Source organism: Lasioglossum baleicum, chromosome 7 (genome assembly GCF_051020765.1).
Source record: "Lasioglossum baleicum chromosome 7, iyLasBale1, whole genome shotgun sequence".
Taxonomy (NCBI): Eukaryota; Metazoa; Arthropoda; class Insecta; order Hymenoptera; family Halictidae; genus Lasioglossum; species Lasioglossum baleicum.
This window is the reverse complement of record NC_134935.1, coordinates 2,606,481-2,622,685: the sequence shown is the minus strand read 5'-3', so window position 1 is coordinate 2,622,685 and position 16,205 is coordinate 2,606,481. Positions and strand designations below refer to the sequence as shown.

The following is a 16,205-nucleotide window of genomic DNA, read 5'->3' as shown; positions in this document are numbered from 1 at the left end:
TCGATCCTGGAGGATCAATGGAGGATCAAAGATATAAACGTTTAAAGTTGAGCGATTTCCAATGTTTTCGAGAAGTTACCGCCGCCATGTTGTGTAGAGCGGAGGCACTAGGTAGCAAGACAACACGCGGTAATGCCGATAATTAATTAGTTGATTGGTGGTTATGTTGGGTGGGGGAGGCGGAAAGGGCTGGCTTGGAATTCTATGTGAACAACATCAACGTGTGCTTCTGGTGCCAGCTAGCGACTCCACTCAGTAAGCCACTACAACATGGCGGCGCTAACCTATCAAAAACACTGGAAATCGCTCAACTTTAAACGCTTATATCTTTTGAACCATTGATCCTCCAGGATCTAAACGTGGATTTCTCATATTTTCTCATCGAAATCTACTGAATAACATAGGGAAAAGGTATTTCTTGTTACGCAAGGAAAAGAGCAACCTGAAACTGATTAGAACGAATTGAAAGAGTGTGCGTGAATAGGGTTCACAGATCTCGCCGAAAAGTACACGAAAACAGGTAAAGGTGGGCCCTCGAAGTTGACGGAAACACTGAACAGCTATATCGGCGCCATGGTGCAGGAAATACTATCGCATAACGGCGATGTATTGAAGTTCTCTGGCGACGCGTTCATAGTCATGTGGAAATTAAACAACGGCACGATGATGCGCGATTTGGCGATAGAGGCGATGCAAACTGCCTGTATCATCCAGAAACACTTCGGTACTTACGATACCGACGTTGGTGTCACACTCAGAGGTTCGTACTCGTTGATCCAAACCAGGCCTGGACAACTTGCGGCTAGCAAGCCACAGACGATTCCTCTCCCTACTCCTTGGTCCTCCCCACCAAACTCCTGTGGAGTGTAGAAGGGCTCATTGTACAGGGGAAACTTCAAGGAATATATACCATATTTCTTTTGAAATTTAAATCACTCTGACCCCTCATCGAAAAAGAATTTGTTTCAATTTTTCGACATTATAAAGTTGATTTTCGAGGTTGAAAGAATTATTTTGTAATAGCCCAATCCTTTCCAAATAAAACAAAAACTAGAGGGTTATTGTTGCTCGCTCGCTTCGCTCGCTCGCGAGTAGGGTTGTTTTTGCTCGCTCGCTTTGCGAGCTCGCGGATAGGACTGCTCTTGCGAAAGGGTTAGTGGTACGCATAGCTAGTAGTACGTATAGCTATTAATGTTTTTTTTTTATTTGGTGTGTGACTCTCCACGAGCCACACAAAGAACTTCCCGATTCGTTAGTTGCAGTATATTATTATCATTATTAAGTGTACGTTTTAAGAAGATTATACGTTTTCAGGGAAATTCAATAGTTTTCTACTTATCAAAATGTTTGCTACATGGCGTCGCATTAAACCAACATCGTATGCTCGTTGCTTGCTTGGTTCCTTGTTATAGCATACTAATGTTGCAAAATAAGTTGTCTTAATTAGTTTTTCGCAAACGATACAACTCCTTATTATCCGGGTTTGCAGTATTGATCCTGGTTTTCTTCGATACTGTTAATTTAAATTGTCCCAAAATATATAAACCGCGCTCAATTTTGAAACTCTGCTCAGTGCTATTATACATACAACATTTGTAAAGTTCGCCTTTCTGATTTTTTAAAATCCAAACATACTTTCTCGTATGTTTGTCCGTGACTTTTATGAATCGTAATCGCTTCAGCAGGAACCACTGGAAATTGACTACGTGTGATTTGATATTATTCCTCACTCGACATATTTACTTGATTCGATATTTTTATTATTGGTGTAAAATTTTGATCAATATTTGCATTTTTCATATAATCACGATAACGAGTTCTTACTTTCACTCCTACTCTGGCCAATTGAAAATCTAACCACAATATAGACGGAATTTTAGTATTTTCTTGAAAAGTAATAAATTTTAATATTCCGCATGTGTGTGTGTGTGTGTGTGCTCCATTAACCAATCTGTTTTCAACATCAATGTTATTAATAATTATCATATAGTTTACATTAATTTTCAATTTAATCTCAGTTAATAATTCGTTTTAAACTGATTGTTTTTTTAAAGATTGTAATATAAATTTTTTTTTGTACTTTCATCGATATTCTTTGAAAATGTATTCTCGGGAGTAGAGATGATTAACTCACTCTTGCATTGGGATAATTTTCGATTATTGTAAGCGGAAACATCATCGTAAGGTACAAAAAAAAATTTTTAAAAAATTTTTTTTTTAATTTTAAAGAAATCGAAAAAAATTTTTTTGTGTAATTACGTTTGTTTCTTCGGTGGAAACTTTCCGTTCTCTCGTATAAATTGCATTGTTGAATTAACTTCTTTCGAAAAAACTAAAAAAACTAAAAAACTGCTTGACCAAAATGGACCAAAATCTAATCAGCTCTAAGTTACAGCGGGGCACATCGATTGCATCATTCATCATCCTGATCGCGTTGTTACTTTTTCTGAAAACGTTAACGAAAAATTTGATTACATAGAAACGGCCATACGCACACACACACACACATACGAACATTTTGCTGAAAATAGTCTAAAATGACTGCAATGACCATGAAACGTGAAGATCTGCTAAAAAATCGATTTTCGATTTTCGGGGTCATTACAATAACTTCCCTATAAAATCGGGAAGTTAAAAAATGTAACTCAATCGGACAAACAGTTCCCGAGATAAAAATTCGTAAGTGAGGCCCGTTTTCGCCAAAATGGGCAAAAATTGAAAACTTTGAAGGCCTGCCATTTCTAAAAAACTTCGAAACCGGCAGAATGATGACTTAAATCCCCCCTAATTTCAAATGGACTACAACATATTTCATTTAGAACAAAATCGACGATGCTGCCTGCAAAAAGTGATGTATTTGGCATGGAATGACTCAGAAGGAAGTATGGGGGACTAGGAGTAGGGAGAGGAGACCGTATCCTCGCAGTGACGCGATGAAAAACATGGTAGGGGTAAATTGGTAGTGGGAGTCATGAAGCAACAGCAGGGAAGAAGTTGCCTGGGCCTGATCTAAATCTTCCCGATCCTTTAATCCTTTGCGGACAGATCGCACACACGCAGGATAAATCACATAAGTCAGCTAGTCATATTTTCAATCGCTATACGTTCAATGAAATCTTTTATGCAACAGTGAAATTGGCGATAGCTTCCGGAAGAACGTACTTCACGTCCATTGGTGACCCGGATACCATGTCTCATTACATTATCACCGGAAAACCAGTGTGGGATGTAAAGTTTGCCGAAGGTCTCTGCCGGTATTGACATAAACATTCAACTTAATACTATTTGCTGTAACGGTTAAAGCTATCAACTCTTATGCATGTATACATATGAACATGATTTCTATCAGAGGCGGCGACATTTTGGTTGCACCCAGTAGCTGGCAGTGGGTGAATCCGAACGAATATGTGCACGAAACGCTATCAGACGGCGTGCACACTTTGATCATAGCATGCACTAGCTCATGGTACCAATCGAGGGACGATGAACGACCCACCAGCACCGAGGGTGAGTTGCAAATCGGATAACCTCTTTATTTCTTCGATAACGATCAAAGTATTCGTTCAGAAGAGGACACGGATCGCTTAGACCAGCACGATTCAAGGTACCTCTCGAGATCAGTGATACAATCCGAAGCAGAAGCGATGGTCACCCTGGGTAGCAATTTAGAAACGGAAAAATTCCGACAGATCGATTACACCCGTAAGTAACGCTAACAAGGCCTGTTTAACGCTATAAAACAGTAAAATCCCACGAGTAGCAAAGGTATATCTTTTCTGGAATAGGGTGGTTCCCCTTATGGGGGAAGGGGGAACCCTCTCCACCCTCGCCCCATCCCCCTACCCTCCCCCCATTTTTGCAAGTCGTTACCCCCCATTCCCCAACCCCAACCCAAAAATTTTGTGGGTCACTGTCTCGAATACCCCCAAATTTTTGGGTGTCATTTCTCCCCGCCTATAATTTTTGGGGGTCATTGCCCCCCACCCCAGGCCCGTTTTTGGGAGGTCAATACCCCCCACCCCCCTCCCCATTTTTTGGAGGGTCATTGCTTGAGGAAGTATCGTCACATGCGGCAAAGTATCGACTCTGTGGTTCACAACCATCGAGCCCGGACGTGACGTCACAATGGCGGAAGTGACATCATAAGGGACAATGGCAGACGGCTGCGGACCACATGTGTTGACACTTCGCCGATCTAACCGACAATGGCGGTTCATAGAATCTCTTACCTCCATACTTTCCAGTTTTTGAAAGTGCAAACATAGCAAATACATGCCGTGGTAGGGGGATTGTATCGCGCTAACTCTCGGAATGTCGGCATATAAAAACTGCAGCGATAGCATTTTTGGCACGACGGGAATCTCTCGGTCCTGTCCACCAAAACGAAGATTCGTAGCGTTCTATGGTTCAGAATGCTCTTGTAGAACGTCCGTATTCTTGTCGGGTCCCATGGAAATCACCGACACGATTTTGTCCGACAACGAATTTGATCCACAACAACTTAAGACAACCACAGTATGTATTATCATACAGTATTATATCATATGTATTATCATACAGTATTATATCATATGTATTATCATACAGTATTATATCATATGTATTATCATACAGTATTATCATACAGTATTATCATATGTATTATCATACAGTATTATCATATGTATTATCATACAGTATTATCATATGTATTATCATACAGTATTATCATATGTATTATCATACAGTATTATCATATGTATTATCATATGTATTATCATACAGTATTATCATATGTATTATCATACAGTATTATCATATGTATTATCATACAGTATTATCATATGTATTATCATACAGTATTATCATATGTATTATCATATGTATTATCATACAGTATTATCATACAGTATTATCATACAGTATTATCATATGTATTATCATACAGTATTATCATACAGTATTATCATATGTATTATCATACAGTATTATCATATGTATTATCATACAGTATTATCATACAGTATTATCATACAGTATTATCATACAATATTATCATACTGTGTCTTAAGTCGTTATCGATCAAAATCGTTGTCGGTTAAAGGCGTTGTCGGCCAAAGCTATTGTCGGACAAATCTGGAGTCGGAAAAATGTTGTCGGCGAAAACCGTGTCGGAGAAATCTATGTCGGTGATTTCCATGGGACCCATTCTTGTCGAAGGATCGTAGAGTTCTACATATACTACTTCTCCTGCAATTCCCTACCAAACCTCGGAAAGAGATAATTTCTTAGGTAGGGATAAACAGGGGACAAATCACCAGTTCGGAGCGTGTTCCAAAATTTGTAGAACGCTTACCAAATCCGTGATTTCATTTTCTCACGAAAGTCTCGTAAGACGCTGCGCAAAGATCCCTTGTTCACTACCAAATTGCCACCGGAAATAGGATTTTCAGACCGGAAGTCGTCTTTTTTTTAATGAAACCTGGTATTTTTTACTGCATATTCAGATTGTGTACACATTCGAGTGGGGGAATACTTATCTGTTATTAATTTAGTACTTTTATAAATTTGTTTATGAGTTACAAAGAAATTTATAAACAAAGACATTGGTGACTTACATTATCTGGGAAAAGTACTAAATAAGTACCACACAAATAAACAATTTTAAATATTATTTTAAGACAATAGAATGCAAATAATTACTTGAAAAATTATTGCGAAAAATATATAATTATTATGACAATTATCAGTAGATAGGAATAATTTTTTAATAAATTTTAGAATAAAAAAACTTAATCCGAATATCTCTTATGGTTCGAGAGTGAAATGTCATAAAATTTAGAGCGTGGGAAAGGGGGTAAATGATCCTTGTGTGATTACTTAATAGGAAGTGTGCTGACAATGTTTCAATTTGTTAGACAACTAAACAAGATTCTACGATAATTTTTTCGCTTTCTGGAGCCAGTTAAAGTTAAAAAGCCCATATTTACTTCAATATTAAATAACACGAATAAAAAAATCGCACAATATTCAACAACCACACAATTTATCAAAAAAATTTGTTGCTCCCCGTGTGATGTTCCAAAGTTGCACAAAATTGTTGTTAACCGTCAATGTCGTCTTCATCTCGCTATAACTTTGTAAAAAAACCAACAATTTGAAACAGAGCATCAGAGAGGTTTCAGGCTTTCAAGCCATTGTTTGACGATATTTAAACGGCAATTTTTTATGGAGTTATGATCACGTAAAGTGGGACTAATTTTTCGGGTTCGCACAAGTGATCCCTTAATTCTTTTGAGGAATGTATTTTCATCACAAAAGTCTGCTCTTCAATTTTAAAAAAATAAGCAAAAAGGACTATTAAATAATTTAAACAATTTTCCGATCCGGTCCACTGTGCACCAATTTGCCGTCCCTGCTATAAAACATTGAAATCAATGCCGATGCGAAGCTTCGTATTCCAGTGCGACCAAAAGTTGTGAAGATAGCTAGGGCTCGCCTGAAAAACGCTTTGAGGAGCTATATGCTGAGACCAGTGATCCGATCCGTGGAAATGGACGAGCCTATGGAATATCTAACAGAGATGAGACAAGTGGTGATCCTGTTCATCAACGTTCTAACGTCGACGGTAGGCAAGAAAACGCTGATTACCTTGGTCAACGCGGCATACAAACTGGTGTGCAGGTGAGTCTACCTTCTACAGCAGGCGCGGGCATTTTTGTCTCAATTGAGACAAGACCGTCCCCATCATAGCACCCACTGTCCCCCACCAGCATCCGTCTTTACTATGAAGCACGGTGATGAACAGTGTATTATAGAGGTGTTCGAACTTCTCTTGGAAAGGTGTGATAGATAGAGGTTATTTCTCTGGTCGCCGCCAGATGGAATACTAGGCACCATCACGCTTTTAGCGTGTCCATGTAGCCCATACTAAGATATGTACGAGGCATACATACTCAGTTTGGCTACATGGACATGCTAAAAGCGTGACGGTGCCTAGTATTCCATCTGGCGGCGACCAGAGAACTAACCTCTATCTATCACAAAACTTCAACCTTACAGAGCTGCTTCGTCGTAACACCTCTATAATACACCGTAGTCCAGTCAACAAAAAGTTGTAGAGGGAAATGGAAGGAACACAATTTTTAACTTTGAGTCTTTGTTTGGACTAGTTAGGAGGTAAACATACTAAAAGTCCCCACTCCTAGGAGGTGAGCGGGGTGCAGGGGGGCACGTAGAAGGTCCCCTTTTTCGGTTTTCCGCTTATATCTCGGAAAGTATGCGTCCTAGCGATAAGACCATTCCATACAAAATTAAAGCTGACAAAATGTGCCACAAGATTGATTGGATTCAGTTTTTTTTTGCTATCTCGCATAGTTTCCGAGATATCCGCGCTCAAAGTTCACTAATTGTGCTGGAAAGTTAGCTAGTCAAATAAGGCAAAAAACGTGAGGCAAAAATTTCTTTTTCACAATTAGTGAACTTTGAGCGCGGATATCTCGGAAACTATGCGAGATATCGAAAAACTGAATACAGTCAATCTTATGGCACATATTGTCAGCTTTAATTTTGTATAGAATGGTCTTATCGCTAGGACACATAGTTTCCGAGATATAAGCGGAAAACCGAAAAAAGGGACTTTCTACGTGCCCCCCTGCACCCCGCTGACCTCCTTGGAGTAGGTACTTTTAGTATGTTTACCTCCTAACTAGTTCAAACAAAGTCCCAAAGTTAAAAATTGTGTTCCTTCCATTTCCCTCTACACCCCCCTTATGAGCATTCATTGACTGGACTACCGTGCTATGAAGAAAGGACGCGCTTCGTCCGTCGCAAGCAGTGCGCAGGCCTCGTGCACCAGAGTCGGGAGAAGCGTCACCGAAAGGAATCTTGGTGGGGGAAGCAGGCGTTTGAGGGGCTCGGCGATCGAGGCCAGTGATGCCGAAATCGTGGTACTGTGGTACTAAGCCGTGGTACGAGACCCCCCCACTATGACCTACCGTTGCCCCTACTGGCCTTCTCCAACTCGCTCGCGCGCTACACTCACAAACGTACCTCTCATATCCTAGGAGAGGTACGTTGGTGAGTGTAGCGCGCGAGCGAGTTGGAGAAGGCCAGTAGGGGCAACGGTAGGTCATAGTGGGGGGGTCTCGTACCACGGCTTAGTACCACAGTACCACGATTTCGGCATCACTGATCGAGGCAGCTCGGAGCTTCTCCGCCCCTCGCGGGGTATGCCGCCCGATGGAAGGGGTAGGCGAACGGACTTGAAACGGTTGCCTCCGTCGGGCTTAGAATGGGACCTTACAGTACTTCGTCTAGAACGAAAACATTTCGACTATGACGAGAATTAATCGATGAAGGATCGTCGGTGGAATGCACGGATGCGTGAACAAGACATCCCTGTTCGACAAGGACCTAATGTTCCTATGCGTGTTCGGTTTGCGGGGCGACAAACACGAGCTGGAATCCCGGATCGGATTAAAATGCGCGGCAAAGCTGCGGAGGTCCCTCGTGTCCCTGGACAACGTGAAATCCGTGACTGTGAGCGTAACAACGGGGATGACTTACTGCGGAGTCGTGGGTCACATACTCCGGAGAGAATACACGGTGATCGGGATGTCGGTCAACAAGGCTGCGAGGCTCATGGTCGCTTATAAGGACAAAGTGCGTCCCTGAATCGGGCACAAACAAAGTTCTCCTGTTAGGTGCAACCTGCTTAAGTCAATCACGCGATTTCAGGTGGTCTGCGACCGAGAAAGCTTTCTCCATTCTCATCTCGAGGCCAGGCACTTCATTTTACAGGAGCCAAGATTCTTAAAGGGAATCACGAACGTAGGTCCGATATACGAGTTCCAGGAGCAGCCCAAGTAAGTCCGACGCATACTGGGGCATTTGCCTTGAGAAGCTAGCCAGAACAATTTTAGCATTAAGGGAGTAGGATACCTTCAGATTGTAACTAGAAAGCAACTAGAATCTTACTAGATTTTGGGTCGAAAAAATGGGTTTGCTATTTTTCGCTTAATGTGCTTATACGAGCAAATTTTGGGCTGGGTGAGGGCTCATTCGAAAGAGGGAGGTTCACCGCAGGGTGCTCTGGTCATGAGGTTAACGAGATTATGTTTATATCTAATAATATGAGTGTTCAAAGTAGGGAAAAAATCGAGAAAAAATCCCGCAGATTTCAATGTATTTTTCTGTCTCTAAAAGCCTTTTATGACTGATGGGACAACCAGAGCACCCTGCGGTGAAGTTCTTTCTAGTTACAATCCGAAGGTATCCTACCCCCTAAGGGGGTAGACTCGTTTCCAGGATTGCAAGGGTGCGGGATTTGCCTACTTATTTCTCGATAATGCAAAGATGGGGTTTTTCAATAGTTAAAATGGTTCTCTAAATTGGCATCAGTTAATGAAGCACGTGATGAACTCTTTGTAAATTTCATCTTCGAAAAAAATGTTTCACAAACATATGTGGATCCAAAAGCAGTTACAACTTACAACTCGTTGTGCAAAATATCTTAAGTTGGAATATCTCTCGGATGTAAAAATGTGGACGCAAAAATTTGTTTTATTTCATTGTTGCACTGTAACTCAATTATATCAAAGATATCAAATATAGAACTGGACTTCATAGTCGCACTTGCGCATTATAACAATGACACTTGGTTTATTTAATATTTTTTGTATACATACAACAAGAAACAAAAGTTTCAATAGAAATATAAAATCGCCTGGCGGGCCGCACAATTTAACATGGCGGGCTACATGCGGCTCGCGGGCCGCGCGTTGGCCAGGCCTGTTCAAACTTAAAGTGTTAATGTCTATACATTAAAAATAATAAAAAATTAGTAATTCTTGCACTTTTTAATCATTACACATATAAACAATGATTTCTTCAGTGTAAATTTCCCGATCCTTTTTTTTAGCACAAAAATTGCTTGGTTCCAAGTAAGGAACGTGTTACGAAACATTGTTGTTTATGAAAAGAGATTGTTGTATTATTCTAGCATACATACTTAGGAACATAGAGGAAAAAAGTGTTTCATTTTGAGCAAAAAGACGTTAAGTTTCGGCCAGGTTTTTTAGGCAGTGCCCCACTGAGCGACGTGCGCTCAACGAATTGCAAATTAGATTTACTTATTTTTTTCACACAAAAGAAACATTACTGTCATTGTTCGATCCACGTTTGCTTAGGTACAGCATGGCGGATCATGTGTGGAACAAGTATCCGTTGCTCGGCAGAGAATCCGAAATACAAAAGTTCCGCAAGCTACTAACGCAGATGATGGAGACTTCTTTGACGAACCAGTTGGACCCGGTTACAAGACCTAAATACAATACACTGATTATAAAGTAATTATATGTAATGTTTCCTAGCGGTCAACCGAATGAATCCTAACACAGAACTTGCAACACTCCACCCAGAGGTGAGCCAAGAATAGGCAAGACAAAACTGCTGGACGAGTACACGCAGATCGTTCCGAATGGAGTGCATAACCAATATGTTTCACTGACACCGAATAACGCCAAGGTTGACATTTCACGCTTCTCGAAGAATCTTTTCCGGAAAAACCCTTAACCCTTCAGGCACAACGTCCGACTGCCAATTTTATTTACAATTCATAAAATAATTACAATAACGATTTCGCCCGATATTTACTCTTGAAGCAAGGTTACGTCCGCTCTTAGTGCAACCGACCTGTCCTTGTTTTCCTCGATTTGGCATGGAATTCTGCAGTGGCGCACTCAGGATTTAATCTTGCTGGGGTGAACAGATAAAATTTTATGGCCTGGTGCAAGGATTGTCAACGTACAGTAGCGCGTTATATAAGTAGTTGGGGCCCCCAGCAGGGCCGGATTAAGACAGCGCGGGCCCTGTAGCAACTGTTACCACGCAATCCCTAGGTTTTGCGTGATAATAAAATGAATGAAACACAATGAGTGTTTCCGATCGGAAACATTCTGCCAGGGGTTGTAGGAATACTGTAGTTAGTGCCTCACCCTGTATAGACAAGTTTTCATGGCAAATTCATAGCAAATCAAGAGCAGATTGCTTACTGGGTTGATGTTGTCCCCGAAGGGTTAACGTTTCACTCTGTTTGATACTGAAGATACGGCATATCTCTTAGTGCAGGCCCCGTACAGTCTGATTCTCTTGATATTCTCGATATCATTGTCTTTCTCCGTCTCGACGACGCGCAAAGAACGCGAGGACAAGCTACTTCAACGAATGGGCAAGGTGCGCCAGTCCTATTTCCTCTGCTCCCTCAATCAGCCGTTCAACGTGCGTTTTCCCATTACTCGACGGTACAACAGCCTGTCTGAGTCACAGAAGTGGAAGATTCTACGAAAGTTCCTACTGAAGTTGCTGAAGGGCTGCTTCACAGAGTTCTGGATAATCGTCATCGACGACGCCGAATACACCGACATCGAGTCTCTTCAACTATTCGATGTTCTAACGAAGAGGGACATGGTTTTCTATGTGCTGGGCATCGGTCGGAAACTAGGGACTGAATTTCAGATTCATCCTAACGTCCTGCTCAGAGCCAAAGTAACTGATCATCGAGTTCTAATAAAATCGACCCAATACTGTCAACTATTTACATTTGATTCCTCGTTGAAAGATTATAGAACTTCACGGTATAGACAGATGGTTCCACGCGGCTCTCGCTTGTCAGACATTAAATGTGAGCGGTTTACCCGCTGAACTTGAGAAGTAAGTTGTTCGGACTTGATGGGACTTAGGTTTGAATTGTAGTAACGAGCATGACTCCTTCAAAAGGCTCATACAAGAGAAGAGTTTCGGCAATCCAGGCTGGATCGAGAGCTACTTGGTGAGCCTGTTGCAAGCAGGGGGCTTGGAAATTATAATGATCAGTAAGAATGAAGCCATGCAGAAAGGCTACGTGTTGCCCCCCTTGATAATGTTGAAAAGGTTCGTTTAGTCATATCCTTAGTTCGTTCGAATATCCTTAGTCTTAGTTCGAACAACCTGTGTAAGATTATATCCAGACAGCGGATCTTTATGCAAAATAAAAATTTTCTACTTGAATTACAATAAACTAAAGTGAAATAGAAATTTATTTTCATTGTTAATATGCCCCATAGGTTGAGAATAATATTACAGTCTTTTTAAATTCTTCTTGTTTAAATTCTTACTGTTTTAATTTACACCTACTCATTTTTGTGATAAATGCATGAAATCCGCTGTCTAATTACATCAAAGGTAAAACATCTGAAATCTGCACTCGTCGCACCCGTTAAATAAAATTCCAAAATCAGATACTCAACCACAAACAAGCTACACTATACGGGGAAGGAGCGTGTGGACCGATGGCAGATGTACCGGTCGAGTTTCAAAGTTCGTACTCTTTGAACTTTACATTCCTCCCGACATAGTTCTAGTTTAATTACCACGTTCATTGTCTGAAATCAGGACAGCATGATGTCGCTGATAGAAGAGACCGTTGCCAGGACAGTAAGCAAAGAGAAATCGTCCAGTAACCTCGACGAGACTTTGATCGCAGTTTGTAAAATCTCGGAGAAGTTCATATACGAAGACGTCGATACCGAGATCACGATGGATGGTAAACATCGAATTCTCTTGCCGCAACATCGATTACAGTTAACGCTGGCGATGAACAAATTTAAAAATTCTATCACGTCGCGTCAGTTATGATCTTGAAGCTGTTCGATTCCCTGACACCCCTGGACCAGCTCCTCCTGAAATGCGCGTCCGTGATCGGCGAGACTGTCAACAGACACATGCTGGAGAGTCTGATGAACCTATCCTTGAAAAAGGAGATCGGTCTAGGTAATAGAAAGCTTGAAACTAACAACAGGCTTTTCATTAAAAGTTTCTGTCGCTGTTCCAGCTGTCGCGAAGCTGTTCGAGATACGAGTGTTTGGATGCGCTACCGGCGACTTCTCCAACTACTCGGGACCTATAATATTTATCCAGAACATGCGGAACCCGCTCTCGGAAACCGGCATCTTCTGTAATTGCATCGGACTTACTATCCCAAGTACACAGTGACCGTTGCATCTCCAGATTCTTCATCAGTAGGCTGTGAATTTTATCCATTTATTCTTCATAATCGTTCGACGAGGAAGCAAATCGTTCCTTCATCGCAGTTTCTGTTAAACACTCCACAGAATTAGAACTATGTGTACAAATTAGGGTGGACCTTAGCTATACCTACTGAACATTTTTTTGCGAGATTTTTTTCACACCGCCCCCTAAAAATTGTGTTAGTGGGTAAGAAAATAATTTTTGCGAAAGATGAAGTTGATCGGATAAGAGGAACACGTGACACATCGATATTAAAGTTGCGATAAATGTTAAATTTCATACGAATGGGAGACGTTCTTCTCGTGCAAAAATATTTATGATAATAGTACCACAATGTGATTTTTTCAATTTTATTGCATAGTAGTTTACTTACTCGGGACGGTCGAGTTTCGGAGGCTACGCCCCCTCCTAGGCGCCACGAATAGCAAGTATGGAACGTGCCTAAGGAGCTTCGAACTAGGACCTAGGACCAGTGATGGTACGTCAGGCGCTTTTCTCGCGCGTGCGCGGCGATTCTAGCCTCAGACGGCCTCAGTCAAGCACGAAGATCGGGTACCTTGGCCGCCCCGCTAATTTTTGGCCCCTGCCGTAGGGCAGCGCCAAAGCCGCCACAGTTTCCCTCAAACTTCGGACTGCTTCGGACGTAGATACGTTCCTGACGAAACTCGCAATAACCGCCATGACGCTAGGACCGCAACAGAGATTTATCCAACCTAGTACGCCTAGTAGCTTCCCAGTGTAGCATTGGGTTCGTCCACGAAAACTATGCCATCCTAGCGGCTCCCTGATTGCGTATCAGGTTCGCATCCTAACAGCTCCCTGATTTCGCATCAGGTTCGTCTGTGCTTTCTTCCAACCTCCCAGCGGCTACCCAATCTCGCATTGGATTCGTCCGCGCTGTTCTACAACCTCCTAGCAGTTCCCGGTTTCACATTGTTGATGTTCGTCTGCGCGTCGCTCCTCGTGACTCCACAATTTCGCATTGGGTTCCTTCACGAAGTTTCAACCTCCTATCAGCTCCCTGATTACGCATCAGGTTCGTCTGCGCTTGACTCCATTCCTAGAGACTCCCCGACTACGCGTCAGGTTCGTCCTCGCTCACGTCGCGGCTGATTCTTCGCGGTGATTGGTGCGGGCCAGTTCCGGCAAAGTCTACAAATATGACTGCCGTTCGATTGCTCTTAGGCATAGACGCGGCTCGCGACGAGTCGTTGTCTCGTCGCATCCCCCCCTTTCTTCGGAGACTAGTGACGAGGCGATGCACAGTGGGGTATTTGGCCCGAAAAAGTGGAAAAAATTCGATTTCTAAATTTTTCCGTATGGCATACAATTTTTGTTGTTCGTTGTAGTTAAAGGTCTGCAGAATAAGGCTGCAAAATTATTTTTTCTATTTGTACATCCGTGAAGTAGTAAACTTCATCGAAAGTCGAGAGATTTTAAGGCGCGCTTGGCGTTCTTAAACAGTCTCTAAGACAGCGTCTGTTCATTGGCGATTTTCAAGCGTTTGAAGGAAAATTCTGTAAATTCTTGTATTACAAAAGTTGTTCAGGTAGGTATACAGAGCACTTTCGCATAGATTTTATTTTGTTATCATCTAAATTAGTATAGTTATTAATATTTGAATATTACCAATCATTCTGTAAGCTTTTTAAAAATTACAAAACTTTATTGACAATTTTGTTATAGTATAAAGCGATATTGAGTGCTCTTTTTGGTGTCATTACATTCGGTAAAGATTTGTGATTATAATCCAACAAAGTTTGATTCCGGATATGTCCGGATTCAAATTTTATAGCTAATTTAGTATTAAGCGTTTAGCAGCGTTTCGCGTACGCCTGCATGTTCGGTTACGCTTGGCCTCAAATAAAGAAGAAATATTATCCGAGGTAGAAATTTCTGATGTGTTTTTAGATGAAAATTAATGGTAATAATTTTAAAATGTTCTTATAATAATATACCGGGTGAGTCATCCAAAGTGAAACAGACGTATATCTTCGAAATTAAGTATTTTGGTTAAAAAATGTTTCTGAAAAAAGTTGCATGGTTTCGAGGGGGCCATAAAATGGCGTTATTGATTTGACCTTGGATAGTCGTTTGAAAATCACGCGTCATCTTCACAGTCATCTTCAATTTCTTAAATAGAAAATCCCATTTTTATTGCATATTCTTGTAGCTTGTTTTCAGAGCTTTCCAAAACGCTATAATAAAATATTTTTTTCTTAAATACTTTTCAAGTTATAATAGTGCAAATATTCCACTATCGCCTCGCTTTTTCAGGGGTTCTCGATAATCTGAGAAAAAAATGTTTCGAACAAAAGCGGAACAGTATTCAGTCGTCTACAAATTTCAATATATAAAAGTTAAAAAAATATTTTTTTTTTAAATTGAGGTAAATTTGATTTTTCAAATACTAAAATGTATTTTGGATTTCATAATGTTGTAGTTGATATTAATACGAATCCAACGATATATAATATTATAACCTTGAGCCTATAAATAACGCTACAATAGCTTTTTCCACTTTTTCAGGCCAAATACCCCACTGTGCGATGTCTCGTCGCAATAAAAGATACTTTTGTATTCGAACCTTCGAATAACGAATACAAATTTTGTATCTTTTATTCGTTATTCGAAATTTGTATTTAAATACAATTTAAAGACAATGTATTTAAATACAATTTTTGCCCATCACTGCCGACGTTCGGCATCTTTTCCACTTTTGGCGCGGTCGGCGCGGTCGAGGCAATCATAAAAGCACAAGGGGACCCACACGCTTAGGGTACGAGCACAGTGGATCCGATGTCGGACGATTCGGCCGACGTCCGACGTTGCGTCTCTTTTTCACATGCTCGAAAAAAGAGACGGATGCGTCGGACGTCGGCCAAATCGGACGAAAACGGATCCACTGTGCTCGTCCCTTTCCATACGTGCGAGCTGGGTTTCGGCTCATGAGGTGGCGAGAGGCTCACGAGGCGCTCTTTGAACCACGAGTTGGCCTTTCCTACCCTATACGATCTCTGTCCCTGCTCGGACCAGACGATGGAAGCTAGATCGCGACTTTACTGTATTACTCCAATTAGAACGCGTCGTTCTCACCGATATTAAACTCCGCGAAAACGAACTTGTTATGACAGAAGATGGCGCACAGAAATTAGACA

The 16,205-nt window shown here is 41.2% G+C and overlaps 1 protein-coding gene across 1 annotated transcript in view; it reads left to right on the top strand.

Moving 5' to 3' along the window:
• LOC143210489 (adenylate cyclase type 10) overlaps nt 1-16,205 on the top strand; it is a 46,508-nt gene that overhangs the window by 13,498 nt on the left and 16,805 nt on the right. The window contains exons 3-18 of the mRNA XM_076427380.1: nt 485-760; nt 3,131-3,254; nt 3,350-3,507; nt 3,568-3,702; nt 6,444-6,663; nt 8,340-8,643; nt 8,719-8,846; nt 10,176-10,328; nt 10,401-10,506; nt 11,110-11,526; nt 11,600-11,691; nt 11,758-11,910; nt 12,258-12,336; nt 12,412-12,562; nt 12,649-12,789; nt 12,851-13,000. Coding sequence (XP_076283495.1) covers nt 485-760; nt 3,131-3,254; nt 3,350-3,507; nt 3,568-3,702; nt 6,444-6,663; nt 8,340-8,643; nt 8,719-8,846; nt 10,176-10,328; nt 10,401-10,506; nt 11,110-11,526; nt 11,600-11,691; nt 11,758-11,910; nt 12,258-12,336; nt 12,412-12,562; nt 12,649-12,789; nt 12,851-13,000 — 2,787 coding nt within the window. The remainder of the gene's footprint in view (nt 1-484; nt 761-3,130; nt 3,255-3,349; nt 3,508-3,567; nt 3,703-6,443; nt 6,664-8,339; nt 8,644-8,718; nt 8,847-10,175; nt 10,329-10,400; nt 10,507-11,109; nt 11,527-11,599; nt 11,692-11,757; nt 11,911-12,257; nt 12,337-12,411; nt 12,563-12,648; nt 12,790-12,850; nt 13,001-16,205) is intronic.